The sequence below is a fragment of the Lepidochelys kempii genome, chromosome 3 (assembly GCF_965140265.1).
Source record: "Lepidochelys kempii isolate rLepKem1 chromosome 3, rLepKem1.hap2, whole genome shotgun sequence".
Taxonomy (NCBI): domain Eukaryota; kingdom Metazoa; phylum Chordata; order Testudines; family Cheloniidae; genus Lepidochelys; species Lepidochelys kempii.
This window is the reverse complement of record NC_133258.1, coordinates 68,816,454-68,839,753: the sequence shown is the minus strand read 5'-3', so window position 1 is coordinate 68,839,753 and position 23,300 is coordinate 68,816,454. Positions and strand designations below refer to the sequence as shown.

Below are 23,300 nucleotides of genomic sequence, written 5' to 3'. Positions count from 1 at the left end.
TTCTATGTTTCTATGATGATTATGCACCCAAGATAGGGCCATGTATTCTTGGACATTACCTACAGAACAATGGGTCTTTTTGTTCACCAGCTGATGTAATAGCTAATCTCCCAGCCTAATGCACTTCTGAGTTCTGTGTTGGAATCCTCCCCTCCTGCTGTATGGGTGAGTCATGGTGAGAGGCAAGGTTATATATGCCCTCTTCCTTCAACTACTGCACCCAGAATTTTGCCCTGTATACTTGTCTGCTACTGAAATGCAGTTAACTCTTAAATTGCCATGCTACGCCAACAACACTATGCAACAATTTTAGGAGTAGAAAGTGAAGAGTAACTTTTGGAATTGAAACTAAAAGGTAAATTAAGTAGGCAAAAATTTACCGGTGTGTGTAACCATAGCAGTGTTCGACCTTTCTGCTTGTGACTGGTTTCCACTGCTGATGGTTTACAGAGGGACATAGGATATGAGAACGGTGAGATGGGAAGGAAAAGATATGGAGGAAGGGACAAGAAATAGGGAACAACAACATAAATGGTAAACCTGGTGCCAAGACCAACATTTTCAAACTTAAGTGACTAAAATTAGGCACGTCAGTAAAAGGGGGCTGACTCAGAGATGCTGCTGGCCCACAGCTCCCACTGAAGTCAACAGGAATTCAGTAGCACTGAAAATCAGGTTACTTTTATAAATGTAGGTGCCTGTTTTCTTATTATTTGCATTATCATAACGCCTAGGTGTCTCAGTCATGGACCAGGACCCACTGTCCTAGGCATGGTACAAACACAGAACAAAGGACAGTCCCTCTCCCCAAGAGCTTTCAATCTAAGTAATTAGGTCAGTATCCCAGGTAAGGGTGCATCAACACCGGGGAGATATTGGGAAGGGTATGTGGGATGAAGGTGTTATGCAAGATGGTACTGAGAAGGGTATAAGTGATGGGGATGTAACAAGGCAGGGAAAGTATCAGTAGTGGGGATGTATCAGGGTGAGAGAGGTATGATCAGGGTATCAGGGAGAGGGCAGTATGAGCAATAAGGTGGTATTGGGAGAGATACTGGGGATGGAGGCACTACTGATGGTGGGGATTTATCAGGGTGGTATTGGGTTGGGTATTGGAGATCAGAAGGGATCAGGTGTGGGGGCAATGTCAGCAGTGTGGGTTGTATCAGGATAGAGGTGTTGGCAGTGGGACTGTATTAGGATGGGGGAGGTATTAGGAGTCATATCAGGGATGGGGGCAACATTAGCAGGGAGGTTGTGTCAGCAGTGGAGGGGCTGTAGTGGCAGATTGGAGGCAGTACCATTAGGGGTGCAGGGAGTGTATCAGGGTAGGGGCAATACCAGGAGAGGTATCGGGGATGAGAGGTTGTATTGGGGATGGTATCGAGGGAGAAGGGGAATCAGGGATGAGGACTGTGCTGGGGGTGGTAGCAGGGATGGGGGCAGTGTCAGCAGAGGTATCAGGAATAGGCATGGTATCAGGAAGGGGATCAGGGATGTGGGAGGGATCAGGATGGGAGCCAGGCATGGGGGACTTTATTGGGGGTGGTGGCATCAGGGATGGGGCCAGTATTAGTAGGGTATTTGAGATGGGGTGGTATCAATAGGGCTATCTGGGATGGGGGCAGCATGAGGAGGGGTATCAGGGGGGTATCAGGAAGGGGATTGGGAAAGGAGGCAGTATAGGGGATGGGGGCGGTATCAGGAGGAAGACAGGGGGATGAGAGCTGCATTGGAGGGACGGAATCGAGGATGGGAGTGGTATCGGGAGGGGGATGGGGGCGGTGTAAGGCACTGAGGATAAGGGGTGCGTATTAGGGAGAGTATCAGGGACAAGGGGCGGGACACGCGGATGGGGCAGTATCAGGAGGAGTATTGGCGGTGGGGGCGCTACCAGAAGGGGGACGGAGGCGGGAACTGAGGAGAGGGGCAGCGTGGGGAGCAGTATCGGGGAAGAGGCCGAGGCCGGGGCCGGGAGGCATGTCGGGGCCCCTCCCTGCCGGAGTCACAGAGCGGCAGCTGCCACGTCAGGGCAGGTTCCTGCCGCAGCCGGAGCCGAGTCAGCCGCCGACGCGCGAGTCCCCGCCCCCGGCCACCGCACAGCGGGGAGCGGCCGCCGCCGGGCCGGTCGCAGGGAGCCGCCGTCCGCCTCTGGCCCAACGTCCGCGCCATGGAGACCCGCTACAACCTGAAGAGCCCGGGTGAGCGAGCGAGGGGCCGCGGGACCCGGCAACGTCTTCCGGGGCCGCCTGCCTGGGCGGGAGCCGGCTCCCTCCTCGCCCTGCGCTGGGGCAGCGGCTGGCGGCCTCCCTCGAGGCCTCGGCCCGGCGAGGGGTACAGGCCGCAGCGGCCCGGGGTTGGGCCGCGGGAGGAGCGGGCCGGGAGGCGCTGGTAGGCCGGAGTCAGCGGCCGGGATGGGGTCTGCGGGCCTGGGAGCCTCCTCAGCCCCAGGGCGACCAGGTCGCTCCCTCGCCCTGCCCGCTGCGCTCTCGGCCCCGGGGGGAGACGCTGAGCTGGACCAGCAGCGAGCCCCTTCCGGGGGGCGGGGAAATGGCTGAACCACACTCCCAGGTCGCCCTTCTCTCCAGGGGCTCTGGGCGTTCGCTCCCCCCACCCATGCCACAGCCTCTGTGTGCCCGACACCCTCGCGTAGCCGCACCCCACTCGCCCTCTGCCCACCTGGGTCCCCCAGTCTCCTTCGCCCGGGGCTCTGCCCCCCCCCCCCTTTGCCCCATGATGGTCCCCCCATTGTGCCAGGGCTCCCTTCCCTTCTTCCCGCACTGCAGGGTCCCCCATTCTCCTCCCTATTGCCTTCACACCCGAGTCCGTATTCTCCCCACCGGGCCAGGGGCTCTGTTGCCCCCAACTCTTCCTCACCAGGATCCCCCATTCTTTACACCAGTGGCTCTCAACCTTTCCAGACTACTGGACCCCTTGCAGGAGTCTGCTTTGTCTTGAGTGCCCCGAGTTTCACCTCCCTTAAAAATGACTTGTTTACAAAATCAAACATATAAAATACAAAAGTGTCACAGCACACTATTCCTGAAAAATTCTGCACTTTCTCATTTTTACCATATAACTATAAAATCAACTGGAATATAAATATTGTATGTACATTTCAGGGTATAATATATAGAGCAGTTAGGGTTGCCAGGCGTTGGGTTTTCTACTGGAACGCCCGGTTGAAAGGGGACCCTGGGCCCCCTTTAAAAATCCCCCGTTAAAAATCCGGCCGGCAGCGCAGCAGGGCTAAGGCAGGTTCCCTGTCTGTCCAGGCTCGGCGCTGCTCCCAGGAGAAACATGTCCCTGTGGCTCCTAGGCGCAGGGACTAGGGAGGCTTTGCGTGCTGGCCCCACCCCTAGTAAATACACGATCCTAGTGAAATGTTAAAAGAAAAGGAGTACTTGTGGCACCTTAGAGACTAACCAATTTATTAGAGCATAAGCTTTCGTGAGCTACAGCTCACTTCATCAGATGCATATCGTGGAAACTGCAGCAGACTTTATATATACACAGAGAATATGAAACAATACCTCCTCCCACCCCACTGTCCTGTTGTGGCCAGTCCAATGGTACCAGTGGGCACCATCGTCTCCTGCGCAGCTCCGGTGGGAGCCCGCTCAGTGGTCAGAGCTTCGGAGGCACCGTTGGCCTCCCTCTCCAGACACCCAAGAAAGGAGTCAGTGGGAAGTCCTCGGCCCCGTGCCCAGAGTCCAACTAGGTGGTGGACCCTCCAGTGACGGACGACACCCAAAGCACCGTACTGGCCTCCTCCACCTTCCCGGAGGAGGTGATCGCGTCTCTACCCCGTAGGAGGACTTCAGGGCCCATCAAGAACTCTTAAAGAGGGTGGCAGCAAGCCTCCAACTCCAAGCAGAGGAGATGGAGGAGCCCTGTTTAATGTGTTGTCCCCATCTGCACCAGGTAGGGTGGCCTTGGCTCTCCATGAAGGGGTGGCTAAGATTTCAAATGCCCTGTGGCAAACACAGGCCTCATTGGCCCCCATCTCTAAAAAGGTGGAACACAAGTACTTTGTACCCACTAAAGGCATGAGTACTTGTATGCCCACCCAGTGCCCAACTTCCTGGTGGTCGAGTCGGTCAACCACAGGGAATGGCAGGGTCAGCCAGCCCCAACCCCAAAGAACAAAGACTCTCAGAGACTGGACTCTTTTGGAAGGAAAATGTATTTGTCTTTGAGCTTCCATTTACGAGTGGCAAACCATGAGGCTCTCCTGGGCCGGTACAAATTCAATCTATGGGGTTCCCTGCCCAAGTTCGAGGACTCTCTCCAGGAGCACAATAGGAAGGAGTTCAAGGCGCTAGTGGAGAAAGGGGCAGCGGCCGCTAGGACGTCCCTGCAGGCAGCCTTGGATGCTGCGGACACGGCCCCATGATCCATGGCCTCCGCGGTGTCCATGAGACGGGTGTCATGACTCCTGCTCTCTGGGCTGTCCAACAAGGTGCAGTCTTCCATGCAGGATCTCCTGTTTGATGGGAAAGCTCTGTTTGTGGAGGAAACAGATACAAGGCTGCATGGCATGAAAGACTCCTGCATGACCCTCCAGACTCTGGGCCTCTATGTCCCTGCTCCAGCAAAACCTAAGTTCAAACCACAGCAGACTCCCACCCAGGCCGCCCTCCTGAAGTATGAGGGCGCCCATAAGAAGCAGCAGGACTATAAGAGACGCCCATAGAGACAGTCTCGGCTTGCCTCCCCCCGCTCCCTCCCAGCCTGGGTCCTCCAAGGGCAAGCAGGTGGGGAAAAGGCTTTTTGACGGGATGCTCAGGGGCACCCCGCCAGTCCTCACCAGGGATCCAATAAAGCTCCCCTTCTCCAACCGGTTGTGTGCTTTCCTCCTGGAATGGTCGCGGCTAACCTCACACCAATGGGTCCTCAACACCATCTCCTGGGGTTACACCCTCCAGTTTACTTCCTCCCCACACAACCACCCCCCCCGTCCCTCTTGGGGGACTCCTCGCATGATCCTCTGCTCAGGCAGGAGGTGGGGCGGCTCCTAGGACTAGGAGCGATAGAGGTGGTGCCCGAGTAGTTCATGGGCAAGGGATATTACTCCCATTATTTCCTTATCCTAAAGGCCAAAGGGATGCTCAGGCCCATCCTGGACCTGCGAGGTCTGAACCAGTACATGGTGAAGCTCAAGTTCCACATGGTCTCCCTGGCCTCCATCCTTCGCTCCCTGGATCCCGGGGACAGGTATGCTGCCCTCAACCTACAGGACGTGTACTTCCACATCCACATATTCGAGGGACACAGGCGCTTCTTCTGTTTCGTGGTGGGACAGTATCATTACTAATTCACGGTCCTCCCATTTGGTCTGTCCACTGCCCCCAGGTTGTTTACAAAATGCATGTCGGTGGTAGCGGCCTACCTCAGACGGCGGAGGGTTCAGATATTTCCTTATTTGGATGATTGGCGTGTCAGGGGCACCTCCCGGTCGCAGGTGAGGGATCACGTGGCACTCCTGTCCAGGTGCACCGTTCCACGTTAGTCCCGGTCCAATGCATAGAGTTTATCGGGGCGCTCCTGGACGCAGAGTCGGCCAGGGCGTCTCTCTCGCCAAACAGATTCGAGATCCTAAAAGGTCTCATCCACTTGGTCACAAGGTTCCCAGTGACAACAACCAGGGTTTGCCTGCAACTCTTGGATCACGTGTCGGTGATGCCCCCGGTTCTGCTCTGCGGGGGTCTGGGGAGGGATGCTACCTCCGATGCCTTTCTCTTGCCAAGGTGACTTCTCTTCGCCTTTCCACCATTCCCTCTAATCAGCAGGGTCCTGGAAAAGGTAAAGACGGACAAGGCCCAGGTCCTCTTTCAGGATCAGGGGTGCCTCCTCCATCCAAACCTAGCGGCGCTTCACCTCACGGCGTGGCTGCTCAGTGGTTAGGCGGAGAGGAAAGGACGTGCGCAGAACAGGTTCAGCGCGTCCTCCTCGAAAGTAGACAGCCCTCCATTCGCCGCACTTATTTGGCGAAGTGGTCCAGTTTCTCTAGATGGGCGGCGGACCAGGGTGTCTCCCCGGTGGCCACCCTAATCCAGCTTATCCTTGATTACCTCCTCCACCTGAGGGCCCTGGTCTCACCTCTCATGGAAGGTGGCCTTCCTGGTTGCAATCACGTCAGCCAGGCGAGTCTCGGAGCTCAGGGCCCTGACCTCCGAGCCGCTATACACGGTCTTTCATAAGAACAAGGTCCAGCTCTGCCCACACCCCGCATTCCTCCCGAAGGTGATCTCCACCTATCACATGGGTCAGGACATTTTTCTACCGGTCCTCTGCCCCAAGCCTCATGCGTCCAGTGAGGAGTGCAGTCTTCACACACTCAATGTGCAGCGGGCTCTGGCTTTCTACCTCAAGTGGACGAAGCCATTCAGAAAATCCTTGCAACTGATCGTCACCTCGGCTGAGCGTGCGAGGGGCCAGCCGATTTCGACTCAGCGGCTTTCCAGTTAGATCACTTGGTGCATCCGCTGCTGTTATGAGTTGGCGGGTGTTCTCCGCCACCCATTTTGAGGGCACACTCGACTTGGGCGCAGGCCTTGTCGGCTGCCTTTGTGATCCACGTACCCATCCAGGACGTTTGTAGGTCCGCCATGTGGTCTTTGGTTCACATGTTCACCTCGCACTATGCGATCATCCTCCAAACCAGGGATGACACAGGGGTTTGACAGGGCTGTCCTCCGTCCTGGGAACTTGTGAACTTCTACCCACCTCCAACGGATATAACTTGGAATCACCTGTTGTGGAATACACATGAGCAATCACTCGAAGAAGAAAAGACAGTTACCTTTTCTGTAACTGGTATTCTTCGAGATGTGTTGCTCATGTCTGTTCCACATCCTGCCCTCCTTCCCCTCTCTCGGAGTTGTCTCTCAAGAAGGAACTGAGGGTGGGGGGAGTGCGCAGCTCCCCTTATACCACGCCAGGCAGGCGCCACTCCAGGGGTCGCTGGGGGGCGCTCCCCCCCCACAGGTACTGCTAGGGGAAAAACTTCTGGCACCGGTGCACGTGGCGAGCACACACACCTGCTGTGGAATAGACATGAGCAACACATCCTGAAGAACACCAGTTAAGGAAAAGGTAACTGTGTTTTCTTCGCCTGCTTACCACCAGCTGTTTATAAGTAACACTTATGATTAGAAGAGGTCCTAAAAACAATAGATCATGCTTTTGTGTGTAAAATGTAGCAGCCTTTTTGATGACCTATAACTGGTGCCATCCACCAGTATCCTTAGTATACTGCCTGTAGATGTCCAATTAGTTTGGGATATATATACAGGAGTGTCGTGTGTAAGAGACAGGAGGTAATTGTCCCGCTTTGCTCAGCACTGGTGAGACCTCAGCTGGAGTACTATCTCCACTTCTGGGTGCTACACTTTAAGAAAGATAGGAACAAATTGGAGAGAGTCCAGAGGAGAACAACAAAAATGATAAAAGGTTTAGAAAACTGCCCCATGAGGAAAGATTTAAAAACAACAACAACCCTGAATGTGTTTAGTTCTGAGAAAAGAAGACTGAGGAAGACCTGATAGCCTTCATGTTCAAGGGCTAGTATAGAGAGGATGGTGCTAGCAAGAACAGTTGATCAGAAGAAGGTATAAAATGCTGTATTTATGAAACGTGGACTTGTCTTGGCATGTGTACTCTCCTTCTTACATTCATCAAAAAACAAAAAAACAAACAAAAAAACCTGATACCATAAACAAGACTGTCATAGACAGACACCTGCTTTACTTAGGGTATTATGCGGGTGGTGGACTGTGGCAGAGGTAAGGTTGTTTGGATTACGTTCATGTTTTCCAGTATTGTAGCACTGGGTGTTTTCAATTTTTTTAACCTTGATTTAGGATTTTGTGACTTTCTGAGGTTTGATATTAGAGAATTTATTAACAGTTTGTGAAAAAACAGACAGTTGGACTACAATCTTGTGATAAGATATAAAAGTCTGACAGCTCTTCATTTGTGTTTTCTCCCTTAGGTATGTATGTACATTTAGAAAATCCCTTTTGTTAACAGTTAGTTTACATTTTAAATGTATAGCATAACAATTTATTTTACAAAATGCCCAAGTTCAAGATATAAATAGATAAAACATATATAAACTTTTTGGGCCATATTTTTCACTGGCACTGCTTAGAGTTTTAAAAATGTATGCAATTACCATTTTGCACATGCAAATGTGTGTTCTATCTGTATATGTGTACATGTTGTTTGTGTTATGTGAGGAACAACTGGAGAAGGAAGGATTGAATTAGGGAAGGCATAATCAAATTATAGCGCACAATTGTTGTTTTAAAGGATAAAAGAAATGTTTAGCGGAATTATTTAATTTTACAAACATACTAAGATGTTTGTGTATAAATCAGTGGGACTACTCACAGTGTGTAAAGTTACACATATGCAAAAGGCTTTGCAGAATCAGGGCCATGATAATAACAAGTGTCAACATGTATTGACTAGGTGTCTTGTTTCATTAAAATACTTCTTAGTGACATCTATATAGTTGATAACACTGATTGGTTACATTGGTACATTCATTTATTTATTAGAACTTTGAGCAAGAAATATTCAATTATGGGTTGTATTGTGCCTCAAAGGAACAGCATTGCATTGGAAAGGGAAGTTGTAAGTAGAGCAGGATCGGGTGAGGTTGCACTGTAGCAGGAGTCCCAGAGGAATTCTGGTTGGCTGGCTGGCTCAGCCTGAATTTCTCTTGGGGCTTCTTGGGATTGCCCATGGCAAAAGGAGTTGGGTCTATGGCTCCACCATTGCTCTTCCCCTTCCCACGCTGTTTGGGGAGATGGGCATTATTACTAGTGGCACTAGCATGGAGCAGTGGCTCCACTTCTCAGCCATGTCATCCTATTATTAATACTGAAGACAGAAGGGAGTTAATTTTAAGATGACATATTCTATAAGTGTCAGGTAGGCTCTTTGCACCCTCTTCCTAGTTGCTGCGCCATCCCCACAAATACTCCCCATATGCATCTGAGCGGGGTTGGGAAGACTTGTGGCCCTCTGTAGTCTGACATTTTTTTAATTGTGGTGAACATTCACTAAGCGGTCCTGCTTTTATATTTTAATGCATTTATTGCTAAAATACAGATGTGATTCCTCAGATAATTCTACAACTGTAGGATTATAAGAACAGTCACATTGCAAATAAAATGTTATCTTGTGTTTCTGTATTTTAATAAACAGATTTCAGGGGCCAGTAAAAGATATAACCTCACTCACCTTGTCTCTCTAATAGTCTGAGACCAACACAGCTACAGCAACACTGCATACAACAGATTTTAGGGAAGCAGACTTTTATAATTAATATAAATATTTAGATCTGATTTACCACACATGTTAATTGATGAGATATTCAGGCACACTTATTTTATATGGTTTGCCATGTCATTGAAAGTAAGAGTTGCACTGAACGGCAGTTTGGGGTGCTGGGTGTCTAGGACAGGTACGTGTGGTTAATCTGGAAATCTGGCTGTTACCATTCCTACTTGCTCTTAACAAGAGACTTTTAAATGAAACTATTTCTTTGCACCTGCTGCACTAAATAGCAATGACTGCAGAAAAACTGAATTTTAAATTCAGCAGGCTTGTGATTTCCCCATGTTAATATATGGGTTTAAAAGTAAGTTTTAAAAATGACTCACCTGTTAATATATAACATGATATAAAATGAATTATAAACAAAACTTTGCAAATAAAATTATGGCAAACATTTTAAAAGTATACCAAAGTTGTTCTGCGGGTATATGTCAGCGTGGCTCACACTCTAGGTGCACATACATGCAAGAGAGGAATCTTTCGAATAGCAATGTCTGTTGGGCCACACTTGCACTATTCATGTCCTTGTGCCCATCCACCCAACGGCGTAAAGGGCAGAGTGGTCACAACTGTCTCTCAGTTCCCTCTTAGTGCCCATGACAGTGAGATGTAATGAGTGGTGTCTGTGTGCTGCCCTGTGGAATTTACTTCTCTTGCAAATTAGATAGTCAGGGTTAATTCCCTTTAAGGTTTTTCCCCACATTTTTTTTATTTGGTTATATATTTTTTAAAAATCAAACTAAATTTAATTTGTTCCTCAGGACTGGGTGTCTCTACCCATGCAAAAAATGATGGATTCTAAACCTTGAAGCTTTAAACCATGCCCACCCTGTGATTGTTTAATCCCATTTACAGAGAGCTGCATCTGCTGTCTATTTTATCTCAGGGAAAGCCATGTTCCTGACCACTGCTTAGTGTGTCATTTGTTCTTTACAAGAATGAGGAAGCAAACATCCAGCTAGCACTGTGTTAGACCACAAAGATGTTTAGAAGAGCATACTCTTCTTCACACCTCCTCTTACAAAGAAGTGAATCACAGTTGCATTGGGGAGTATAATTGGACTACCTCCAGATGTAAAGAACTTGGTCTCAGAAGGCCATGGCTCTTCACATAAATTTACTAGAACAAAGAGCAGTCAGACTGCAATGCTATGCATGCCAGTCTGTTCTACAGAACTTCACAGTTGAGATTCTCACAGACAGCACATCTGCATTGTACTGTTTAAAGAAGCAAGGAAATGCCTACTCATTACTTCCATGTCAGGTGGTGATCAAGTTATGGACATAGTGTCATCAAAATGGGACACCCTCAAGTCACTCTTTTTGTTTGGGAGTCAGAAACAACCTAGCAGACAATCCATCACCAATGATATGTGGTCTTTGAAGAGCTCTGTCATCAAGCCAACATTTCATTGGTGGGGAAATTCCATTACAGAGTTGGTTGGTAGCAAAGATAGGGGAGACGTGCCCAGGATTATTGCAAGATGCCTTCCTTGTACTATGGGATCAAGGTCCCATGTACATACTTTTTTTCTACCAAATTCTTTGATTCCAAGAGGCATATGCAAAGTAAGACAGGATGTAGCTACACTGATTCTGCTAGCATCAAATTGGCAAAGAAAGTTCTGGCTGACCAGCCTCCTCAGAATGTCTGTCTAGCCTTCCATACCACTTCTAGACTGCCCAGATATAGTATTGCAGAACCAAAGTCACATAGTTCACCCAGACAGGAGGTCACTACATTCAACAGCCTGGATGTTGGCAAGTTGAGTGCTACTGACAGAGAGACCACTCCCTGTTAGTATAAGAAATCCTACTACAAAGTAGAAAATTCTCCATGAGAAAGACTTACTCCTCTAAATGCAAAAGATTTTCCATTTGTGCAGTTCAACACAAACTGTGATCTGTTGGAGGTTCATATGTCTAGAATCCTCAACTGTGTTCTGCATTTCAAACTTGGGTTGTCAAGCGACTAAAAAAAATTAATCGCGATTAATCTCACTGTTAATAATAGAATACTGTTTGTTTAAATATTTTTGGATGTTTTCTACATTTTCAAATATATTGATTTCAATTACAGCACAGAATACAAAGTGTACAGTGCTCACGTCATATTTATTTTTGATTACAAGTATTTGCACTGTAAAAAAACAAAAGAAATAGTATTTTTCAATTCACCTAATACAAGTACTGTAGAGCAATCTCTTTATCATGAAAGTTTAACTTAAAAATGTAGAATTATGAACAAAAAAACCTGCATTCAAAAATAAAACAATGTAAACTTTTAGAGCCTGCAAGTCCACACGGTCCTCCTCCTTGTTCAGCCAATCGCAAGTTTGCTTATATTTGCAGGAGATAATGCTGCCCGCTTCTTGTTTACAGTGTTACCTGAAAGTGAGAACAGGCATTTGCATAGCACTTTTGTAGTTGGGATTGCAAGGTATTTATTTGCCAACTGCGCTAAAATTCATATGTCCCTTTGTGCTTCAACCACCATTCCAGGGGACATGCGTCCATGCTGATGACGTGTTCTGCTCAATAACAATCCAAAGCAGTGCGGACCGGCGCATGTTCATTTTCATCATCTGAATCAGATGCCACCAGTACAAAGTTGATTTTCTTTTTTGGTGGTTCGGGTTGTGTAGTTTTCCGCATTGGAGTGTTGCTTTTTTAAGACTTCTGCAAGCATGCTCCACACCTCGTCCCTCTCAGATTTTGGAAGTTATATCAGATTCTTAAACCTTGGGTTGAGTGCTATAGCTATCTTTAGAAATCTCATATTGGTATCTTCTTTGCGTTTTGTCAAATCTGCAGTGAACGCGTTCTTAAAATGAACATGTGCTGAGTCATCATTCGAGACTGATATGAAATATATGGCGGAATGTGTGTAAAACAGAGCAGGGGACGTACAGTTCTCCCCCAAGGAGTTCAGTCACAAATTTAATTAACGCATTATTTTTAATGAGCGTCATCATCATGGAAGCATGTCCTCTGGAATGGAGGCCGAAGCATGAAGGGGCATACGAATGTTTGGCATATCTGGCACGTAAATATCTTGCAATCCCAACTACAAAAGTGCCATGCAAATGCTGGTTCTCACTTTTGGTGGCATTTTAAATAAGAAGAGCGCAGCATTATCTTCCGTAAATGTAAACAAACTTGTTTGTCTTAGTGATTGGCTGAACAAGAAGTAGGACAGAGCCTACAAGATCACTCAAAAGTTTTACATTGTTTTGTTTTTGAGTGCTGTTATGTTAAAAAAAAAAATCTACATTTGTAAACTGCACTTTCACGACAAAAAGATTGCACTATAGTACTTGTATGAGGTGAATTGAAAAATACTATTTTATTATTTTTACAGTGCAAATATTTGTAATAAAAATAATATATACTTTTATTTCAGTTACAACACATTTTTATATAAAAATATAGAAAAACATCCAAAATATTTAATACATGTCAATTGGTATTCTATTGTGTAATAGTGTGCTTAAAACTGCGATTAATCCTGATTAATTTTTTTAATCATGATTAATTTTTTTGAGTTAATCGCATGAGTTAACTGTGATTAATCAACAGCTCTATTTCAAACATTCTGGACTTGTTCATTCAATTTAATCAAAATCCATTTTGCAGTGATGTTGGCTTGCTACCCATCTGTGCAGTCGTGTTCATTTTTTTTTACTTACCCCACAGTATCTAGATTTCCAAAGAGGTTACTGCATGCATATCCACCAGCGAGAGAACCACCTCCAGTATGGGATCTCAGTATTGTCCTTTCAAACCTTATGGAACCTCCCTTTGAGCTTCTTTCTGAATGCACTTCACACAACCTTACACTCAAAGGAGCCTTTTTAGTCTCCATTTGTGACCCTTCTGGCTGATGTAAACACCAGGCTCTGATGACTGATCCTTTTTACACAACTTTTCATAGAGACAGGGTTATGTTGAGAACTTATCCTAACTCTAGTCCCAAAGTTGTGTTGGACTTTCATTTGTATTACTCTGTTAATGTAACCAGTTATCTTTCCAAAACTCCTCAGGAGAGAAGAAATTCAATCCTTGGACATTTCAAGGCCTCTGTTATATTACCTCAGTAAGACACAGCCTTTTAGAATATCTCCTCATCCTTCTATTTTTTTAATCTGTAGTTTCTAAGGATCAAGCCATCTCCTCCCAGAGAATATAAAAATTGATACACATTTACTTGAGTTTACATAGGTCAGAACTTTGTTAGTCAGATGACTCCCTTTTCTATTTCTTTTTAATAGTATCACCACACTGTTGTATTTCATGGCTTAAAAATGTTCTGTTTATAAATAATATGGTTACTTTGTAAATGAATTGTATAAAATAGTCAAGATGTGGTTAATTTTACTTGGCGTACATTGTAAAAATTATCAGAAGGTAACTTTTCAAGGACTTCATTGTCCAGACACCTCAGTTCTCTGTCAGATTTGCCTATCCACTTTCAAATGTCACCATCATCCACGGGCACTGACACTCCACTGATTAAACTCCAGGTTTTCTAGATATAAATGCATTTTAAAAACTGATTTGACTGCTTACCTTGGCTAGCCAAAATATGCCTAAACTGTGTTAGCATGAACAGGATTAAAACCATGTTTAAAATTGTTCTGCTAACTCAGTTCCATTTCTAGAGCAGATGCCCTGCTTTCCTTTATCCTTGTGATAAGTTTTATACTGAAATCTGCTGCACCTAATCTGACAAATCAGAGGTGCTGTTTACCTGGCTTAAATAGCAGTTCTCATTTTCATAGGAGAACTTTGTGATTCATTCTTCAAATCAAACTTCCCACCAGATTTGAAATGTACAAGTAGCCTTGATTAGCCTTCAAATAAATACTTTTAACTGAATTTATGAAGGTTTTCTTGGTTTTGGATAAAGGATTATATCTTATATCTGAAGATGTTTCTGTGGATTTAGTCACTCTGTACACAGGGTCAGATTAATGAAAGTTGTAATCAAAGAAATATGTTTTTTCTATTCGTTCTCATATCATTTCTGCCATATCATGATTTAAATCACTAGTCAGGAAGACTCGATTTAATCATGGATTTCTACATAAAAGTGCATTCTTGTTGGTTGTTATAACCTTAATACATATTCGTCACAACTCAGAGATAGATGTAGGTTTCATTTTTAGAGGGTACACACTGTACATTTTTAAAGTGATTTATTTTGAAAACTTTTCAGATTAGTTTTACAGCTCTATCAGAAAATGAATGATTGTTTGGTTATTTCATTTACCAAAGGTAATTGAAGCAGATAGTTCACCGCCCAGTGACTTCATAAATATCTCCAATTCAACAGGTTAATTATTAATATTTGGAGGATTTTCTTGCTATGCTGTGTTAGGAGGAGAGCATCACCAGACAGACATTTACATTTTTTTATTTAACTAAAACAACAATGTTATGTATTCTGGATTTTTTTCTTCAACAGCAAAAATATAATATTTTAACAAAACAAACATGATTTTTTGAATGTAGTTAAACATTCACATTTTTTAAAATCAGGTTTGTTTTTGTTAAAATTGTTTTAAAATAAAATAGTTAAATGAAATATTTAGAAAAACAAAAATTAAATTGACTGTGTCAGCCAGGTCAACATGAGAAACTTAAAATATTGGCTTCTGCAGCTAACTCAGTCATCTTCACCTTCATTTTCCTGTTTGTTCATAAACTGGAAAAGAAAAAGAAGCTTTCCTGCTTTTTCAGGTCCCAAACGATTTCTCAGTTTGGAATGAATTAGTCCAAAGGAAGGAAATATTATTTCTACACTGGTAGAAGAAATTACTGCTGCTATCGCTTCAACAGTCTCTGAATCCAAGTGTTTAAGTGACTTCCACCAATTCACTGGTGTGACTTTCTTTAAAACTTCAGCAAACATGTATTTCTTGATTGGTTCTTATTTCCAAACTGGGACTCTTTTACAGCCTGCTGCCATTATAGGTTTTCCCTTCTAGTGAGAGAATGGTATGGTAGATCTCAAATCAATGAAGGCTACATTCAGAAAGACCTGAAGACTTCTGGAATATGCTGCTCAAACAGTTTCCCTTTTGTTTCTACTGCCTGTCTCTCCCTTCTCACATTTATCTCCAGACTTCTTCTCCTTGTCTTGGTCTATTCTGCCCCCAACAACCTTCTATCCATTGAACTTTTTGAAACTTTGCACTTTTAGAGAGAAGTAAGGGACTGACTCTGTTTACACAAATTTGCAGAGGGACAAGAGGTTTGAGGTCTATTATTTCTCACCTCTTTATATTATTTATTTATTTAAAAAAACATTTTTGCTGTTAACAAGCATGTTATCTCTGGAGAGACATATCCACAGTTTGAGAACTGCAAAACTAAGCATCTCTGATGGTATCTTCTTGACCAAGGTGGGCAAACTCCGGCCCACGGGCCACATCCGACCCGTGTGACTGTCCTGCCCGGCCCATGAGCTCCTGGCCAGGGAGGCTAGCCCCCGGCCCCTCCCCTGTTGTCCCCCCTCCCCTGTAGCTATGCCGCCATGTGGGCAGCGTGGCTGGCTCCGGCCGGGCGGTGAGGCTGCGAGCTCCTGCTGCTCTGAGCTGCATGGTAAGGGGGTGGGAGTGGGGGGGTTGGATAGGTGTGGGAGTTCCGGGGGGCCTGTCAGCGGGTGGGGGTGTGGATAGGGGTCAGGGCAGTCAGGGGACGGGGAACTGGGGGGTTGGATAGGGGGTGGGGTCCTGGGGGGGCCTGTCAGGGGGCAGGGGTGTGGATAAGGGTTGCAGGGGGCAGACAGGGAGCGGGGGGGCGTTAGGGGGTGGGGTCCCGGGGGGCTGGTTTGGGGCGTGGGGTCCCGGGAGTGGGTGGTCAGGGGACAAGGAGCAGGTGAGGTTGGATGGGTCAGAGGTTCTGAGGGAGGCAATCGGGGCAGGAAGTGGGAGGAGGTGGAAAGGGGCAGGGGCCAGGCTGTTTGGGGAGGCACAGCCTTCCTACCCAGCCCTCGATACAGATTCGCACCCCGATGTAACCCTCGGGCCAAAAAGTGCTGCAGGGCTGGAGCACCCACAGAAAAAAAATAGTGGGTGCGCAGCTCCAACCAGCCATAGCTGATGGGCGGTGCTGCTGATCAGCTTTTTGGCATCTTGGGGAGGAGATTGCGGGAGGGCAGAGAACAGCGAGCGGGGGGCTCGGGGTGGAGTGAGGGCAGGCGCCTTGGGGGCTGGGGGTGGAGTGAGAGTGGGAGGAGGCGGAGTGATGACGGGACTTCAGAATGGAGAAAAATAAAAGTCAGTGCCTATGACCATGAGGCTGAGGGTGGAAGGGGCAACACAGAGAGCTTCCTTCTCTTTTATTGCAGTAATAAGACAGGGTCAGGTGGGTGTGGGGCTTCACACTTATCAAACAATTATTACTATGCGAGTGATATGAAAGATCGAGCTACCATTCATGGTCCAGGGACAGCACCCTGATAGAAATTGCAGCAGTCTCACCTTTCCAAGCACCTGGGAAGGAGTGGAGGCTATCTCTTCACCTGGCCCGAACTGAGGCTTTAGTGTGGGAATGGTGGCACAAGTATTTTTCATCCTTACTGGTAGGCTTAGTTATCAAGGTACTACATGCGGGGTAAATGTTTCGGGCACCACGTATGTATGTTTTCAATGGCAAAATGTAAAGTGTATCTGTGTGTCCCCGTGTACTTTCCAATGTTCGGTCCTCTCATAGAAATCTCTCAATGATTTTGTTTGCACTGTTAAAGATAATAGTTATGTAACTTTTCTGACAGTTAGCAGTCAAGGTGTAAAGTTTTTTAGGGCTTGTCTTCACTAGTGTGCTACATTGGCATAGCTGCATGGATTCAGCTGTTGATGTAGCGCATCTGGTGAAGATGGGCTATGTTGACGAGAGAGTGTTCTCCCATTGACATAATTTTACCCACCTCAACGAGAGGTGGAAGCTATGGCAGCACCAGAGTGTCTCCTGCTGACATAGCCTGGTGTAGACAGCGCTTTAAGTCAATGTAACTTAGGTCTCTCAGCGGGTGTTTTTTTCACACCCCTGAGCAATGTAAGCTACATTGACTTAAGCAGTAGTGTAGACAAGCCCTTACTTTTTTTAGGCAATTGCTGAAATGCAAGGAGGTTCTTCTTGTGATAAAATATAATGATAGGTATTTCTTGTTCATCTGTATTTGTTGAAAGCAATTGTGAAAACCTAGTAAATGTTGTATTCCCCCCCTCAGCTTTAATGTAAGGGCCGAATTAATAAATCACCTACAATTTACTCATAATGTTGAGATACATTATTTGGGAAACTGTGAAACAACTAAATATAATTTTTCTCAGAACTTTGTGCTCTTATGACTCATTAAATCCTGTACCCTATCTGAGTAATTTATCATGTGCATCTGAGAATGAAGTCATGTGAGAGAAACATGGTGTGCTGTACCATATAAGCTACTTTGTTATATGAAGTGACTCCTTCAAGATAATGCTAACAAAATCTCCCGTATATTTTATTTTTTTTATTTTTTAAGGGAGCTTTTCATACTGATATACCAAATTTCCTTTTTCAGCTGTCAAACGTTTAATGAAGGAAGCAGCCGAATTGAAGGATCCTACAGATCATTACCATGCACAGCCCTTGGAGGTTAGTTTCTGTGTATATTTGCTGTAGCTGTTAGTTTGTCTCTGCTGTATAATACCTAATATTTTTCTGCCTGGTTACATTGCTTTAAGTCCATACATAATATTTAATTTTGGTTTTGGAGATTAATAGACCTCATTAAAATGGTCAGATTTTTATTTTTTCCTTCCTTGAAAACTACCAGGAACATTTTTAATGTAATGACTTCATGGAGTTGTCTCATCGGTAAAAAGTACATAATAAAAGTTAAGATTTTATCTAAATAGTCATGTCACATTGTTGCAATGTTTTTCCCCTGGGAATTGCATAACATCATAATTTAAATGTGAAGTGGTTATACATCTAAAAAGAAATTCATGTTATGAAGTTACCCTAGCAGAAAGTTTAAGGCTAGATCCTGTAATTGGATTGACATGTGTGCAGCCCTGTGCATACATGGGAGCCCATTGAAGTAACTGGTTGTTCAGTGGGAGCAGAAGGGAGCAGTTGCAGGATCTCACCTTTTTAAAAAAAAAAAATCTTACCCTAATGATGCTCTCTATGCTGCAGTCTCAGTCCTGGAAATATTATAAACAGTCAAAAATTTGAGGAAAGGTGAAATTCTAGAGCGGACAAGACGAAACTTAAAAAAAATATATCCTAACGATTTATGTTACAGTATTGTAGAGTTTCTGGTTTTAGGTTGTAGCTGGAAAACCCCCCAATTTTTAAAAAAAGGGAAAAAAAATGAGGGGTGTTTATCCAGTAAACACCAGAAATGGTTATTTGTATCTACAGGCTTGTCTACATGGAGCAGTAATGCAGACTTGGAGGGTGTGATTTTCTAAGTGCACTAAAGCAGCGGTTCTCAAACTGTGGGTTGGGACCCCCAAAGTGCGTCGCCAGGGCTGGCTTAGACTGGCTGGAGCGCAGGGCTGAAGCCTGAGCCCCACCAACCCAAAGCCAAAACCCGAGGTCCTCCGCCCTGAGTGGTGGGGCTCAAGTTACAGGCACCCTGCCTGGGGCTGAAGCACTTGGGCTTCAGCTTTGTACCCTTGCACAGGCCAGTGGGGCTCGGGCTTTAGCTTTGACTCTTCCCCCCAACCTGGGGTGGCAGAGCTTGAGTGGGCTCAAGCTTTGGTCACCCCTCCTGGGATCATGTCATAATTTTTGTTGTCAGAAATGGGTTGTGGTGCAACGAAGTTTGAGAACCCCTGTGCTAAAGTGTTGCACGTTAATTTGTTCCTGTAGACCTTGCTGGTACATACTAAAGGTTCCCTAGTGTGCTTTAACATAGTGCTGTTTGAAACAGTACTACATTACAAACAGATTACTCATTACAACATATACAGAGAGAGAGAGCCCTGAAAACCCCCCATTTTTGGATATCTACACACAACCCAAAAATTTCTAAAAGTAAACCTTAAAAAACAAAAAGAAAAGGAGTACTTGTGGCACCTTAGAGACTCACCAATTTATTTGAGCATAAGCTTTTGTGAGCTACAGCTCACTTCCTCACGAAAGCTTATGCTCAAATAAATTTGTTAGTCTCTAAGGTGCCACAAGTACTCCTTTCCTTTTTGCGAATACAGACTAACACGGCTGCTACTCTGAAACCTTAAAAAACAGAAGCCCTAAATGTTGGGACTTTGTCCTTTGGTGGAATTTTTGCAGAAAAGCTTAGTGCAGTTAGCATACGTAGAGCACTTAACACGCTTTTGGGTGCTATAAAGTACAGATTATTGTTATTGATTAGCTTTTGTTTTTGCTTGCAGTTTTTCTCCTGAATAATGATTTTGGTAAAATATCAACTTTTATTTTTTCACTTATATTTCTGTTTTATTTTAATTCCAGTGTTTTAAACCAAGTTCAGGGATAAACAGTACCTGGATTTTTGTAATAGTAAGAATATGAAGGCCTATTTCAGGATGTTATTTGCTGGTAGTTTGTATGAATCTGCTGATTCCTTATTAGGACAGTCTCTCTCTCCTGGGGAGAGAACAGTGAGAAGCAAAACCTGAATAAATGTTGACAGTACTATATTCTGTCCTTTCAAGAGTGATAAGTAGGTGGGCAAACATACAGCTGTGATCCAGCATTTAGCATTAGTCATGAGTAGGGATATGACTTTCTCAGTGTTGGTCACCACTGTCCCCAGACCCTGTAAATTTTGCTGTTGATTTCAACTCAACTGTGAAAACAGAGAGCATGTCTTAATTAACAGTAAGCGATCATGATTTTTTTGAGTTGTCAGCGGAAGTGAAAAAGTTAAAATGGTTGGAATATGCAAACCTTTGAATAATGGTAAATAGTGGACAACAACGCCAGCAACAAAATATGAGTAAAAATTGGCAAAATTAAGTGCTAAGCAACGAGCACAGCAATATTCTCAAACATTTAATGAAAACAAAGGAAAGTTATTTTGTATCTAGTGCAGCATATTGATTTTACCAGAAACACTAGCTGTAACAAGCATCTGGAAAGTGCAACACATAAGTACCAACCAGAGGCATTACAAGTGGAGGAAAACAGAAATCTGAAACGTCAGAAAACAGCTGTTTACTACTAAGATCGAAGAGCAGCTTTACAGGAGATATGAAGCTTTCAGCTTAACAGAAGCCTTTTCTCCCTCTTGTATATCCTTCACAATTCAAAACTCAGAGGGTTTTTAGAATGCAATCTGGAACACACACTGGAGTTATACCTAGTGCAGACCAGTTGGGTAAGTAAAACTTTCTAAAGAATTTTGAATATGGCATTCAGTAATTGGAGAGACAAGGTGGGTGAGATAATATCTTTTATTGGACTGACTTCTCTCGTCTCTCTCACCAACAGAAGTTAGTCCAATAAAAGATAATGTCTATTGGTGAGAAAGATGAGAGAAGTTGGTCCAATAAAAGATACTACCTTACTCACCTTATCTCTCTAATATCCTGGGACTAACAGCCCAACACGCATACTTTCAAGATTTAAAAGAAAAGCATGGTAGCAGATGAAACTATTGATGCTGAAGACAGATATGTACTCAATATTCTCGCCATCCTTGGCCCAACAAGCAGTGACAACAAAGCTACTTCAGCTCCGCATGAACAAAACAAGCTGGAAGTATTTTTATTGAGTTATGAGGTTTTGGAAGCAGTTAATTTAAAACAGTAATCCAGGCAGTAAGGGAAACTGTTGAGAAATTCATAATACCATTTGATTGCATGACTGCATTTGTGACAGATAATGTCATTACATGGTGAGAGTTTGGGATTGAGGTTTGAAACCTTTATTTTTAAATGCAGTACACCTGATGTTTATGATGCATTTCCTTAACCTTGTTGGCGATTTGTGGATGAAAATACTTTTAAAAGTAAATGCATTTGTTGTGACTATAAAACAGGCTTTCACTGTCAGGCCTACAATGAAAGCACAGTTTTGTATGTTTCTAATTGAAAAAGGGAAAAGTCCTTGCATACCACCAACCCCTGTAATAATCAGATGGAATAGCTGGTTCGAAGCACCTCTTTATCATCTTGAATATGATGAGGATTACATTTCATTTTTTAGAAAGGGGAACGATCATAATAATAGTTTTAATGTGTTGCAGAGTTTAATCTCTGCCAGTCTCCACAGGTTAGAGGCTCTAAAGGAGTTTGCACCACATATCATGAATACTTTCATAGTTTATGAAGAACCCACAGTTCAGGCTCATTAGGTGAAAAATGACTGTGATCTTGTGCTGTAAGCTGAGAGCTCTGTTGAAACTTAACAACATCCAGCAACCAAAAATTGCACCTCTAGAAAGCGCAATAAAAAATAAGTCATACATGGAAACTGACTCAACCTCCCGTTTTTGCCAACCTGCTGCTGCTTTTTTCAGTGCTGTATTGCTCCTTAACTGTAGCCTCCACAATGCTGCACTGTCTTATAGTAGTTATTCTCATTTAGCATTCTTCTGATTTTGAATTTTTGCTATTCTACAGAGTTACAGTCCATGCTTGTTTTAATAAAGTAATAATTATCTGTTTTTGTCCTGCTCTCTCTGACTTACGTGCTCTTGTTTTTTAGGATAATCTTTTTGAATGGCATTTTACTGTTAGAGGCCCTCCAGATTCAGATTTTGATGGAGGAATTTATCATGGACGAATAGTACTACCACCAGAGTATCCCATGAAACCCCCAAGCATCATTCTGTTAACAGTAAGAGTATTTAGCAGTCATCCTTTTTATATGGTCATTTCAATTAGAGTAACCATAAAAGATTTTGGCAATATGGGAGAGAGTTCACTTAGAGAAAAGTGCAGAATTGTGCCTTTTTGTTTTGTTTATCCATTTGTATACCTGTAAATGAGACTAAATGAAAAATCTGAAGACTATTTATGCAAGATTATATACATTATGGAAAAGCCACTGTAGGATAGGGTGACCAGATGTCCCGATTTTACAGGAACAGTCTTGATATTTGGGGCTTTTTCTGTTATAGGTGCCAATTATCCCCCACCCCCTGTCCCGATTTTTCACACTTGTTATCTGGTCACCCTACGTAGGATGAACTGAACTTAGTGCTTTGACCACTGAAAGAGGAGGGAAAATAATTCCCCTACTGCTGTGGTAGGAGGCATAATGCCATGCCATTTGATTCACTTTGGAATAGTGATGTAGGCAGGGACAGTTACCTATGTTGCATGCTGAAATGTTATTTATAGTAACTGTAATGAAATATAATCTGTTTATTAAAACACTTCAAGTTCTTATTCCAAGGCCAGAGAAACAATGAGAAATAGTGGATGAGCAAACAAACTGAGTGACCTCGTCTTGAGAGAGGTTTACTATCCAGTTTCAATTGACATCGAGAGCTGCATGTGGCCAGAACCAGGCAGGACCTTGCCTCAAATTTGTGTCAGGAGGATTTTATTTAGTAAATAATTCAATATTTGTGTGTGTGTGTGTGTGTGTGTGTGTGTGTGTATGAAAGTTGCAAAGACAAGCACTCAAAACTTAAGAAATGCCAGAATTAAGGTTACCTATGCAACCTTAATTCAGAACCCTTGTGCATATGCATTAAGATACAAGAATGGAAAAAATAGTATGTGATCATGTAATTAAAGACTGTATCATAATTAAATTATATAAAGTGGAGCCATATTGACCCCTCTACTTGGGTCGTCAGCAGGGTTTTGGACTTTTACATCTACAGTACAAATTTCTACCACTTGAGTTAATGGAGTAACTGGTAGTAGGAGTAGGCTGTTCTCCTCTATGTGGACCAGCTACTAGAAGGGGATGAAATCTACTAAAAAAGCGTGTGTCTCACAGCTGTTTGTTGACAGCAAAGGAATGTTAGA

The 23,300-nt window shown here is 44.2% G+C and overlaps 1 protein-coding gene across 3 annotated transcripts in view; it reads left to right on the top strand.

Moving 5' to 3' along the window:
* Window positions 1-2,065: 2,065 nt before the first annotated feature.
* Window positions 2,066-23,300, top strand: part of UBE2J1 (ubiquitin conjugating enzyme E2 J1) — a 65,457-nt gene continuing 44,222 nt past the window's right edge. The window contains exons 1-3 of one of the 3 annotated variants that reach the window (XM_073336716.1): window positions 2,066-2,201; window positions 17,921-17,994; window positions 22,024-22,155. In XM_073336716.1, the coding sequence (XP_073192817.1) occupies window positions 2,171-2,201; window positions 17,921-17,994; window positions 22,024-22,155 (237 nt within the window). In that variant the 5' untranslated portion in view covers window positions 2,066-2,170. The remainder of the gene's footprint in view (window positions 2,202-17,920; window positions 17,995-22,023; window positions 22,156-23,300) is intronic. The other 2 variants (XM_073336715.1, XM_073336717.1) reach the window with 2 other exon arrangements.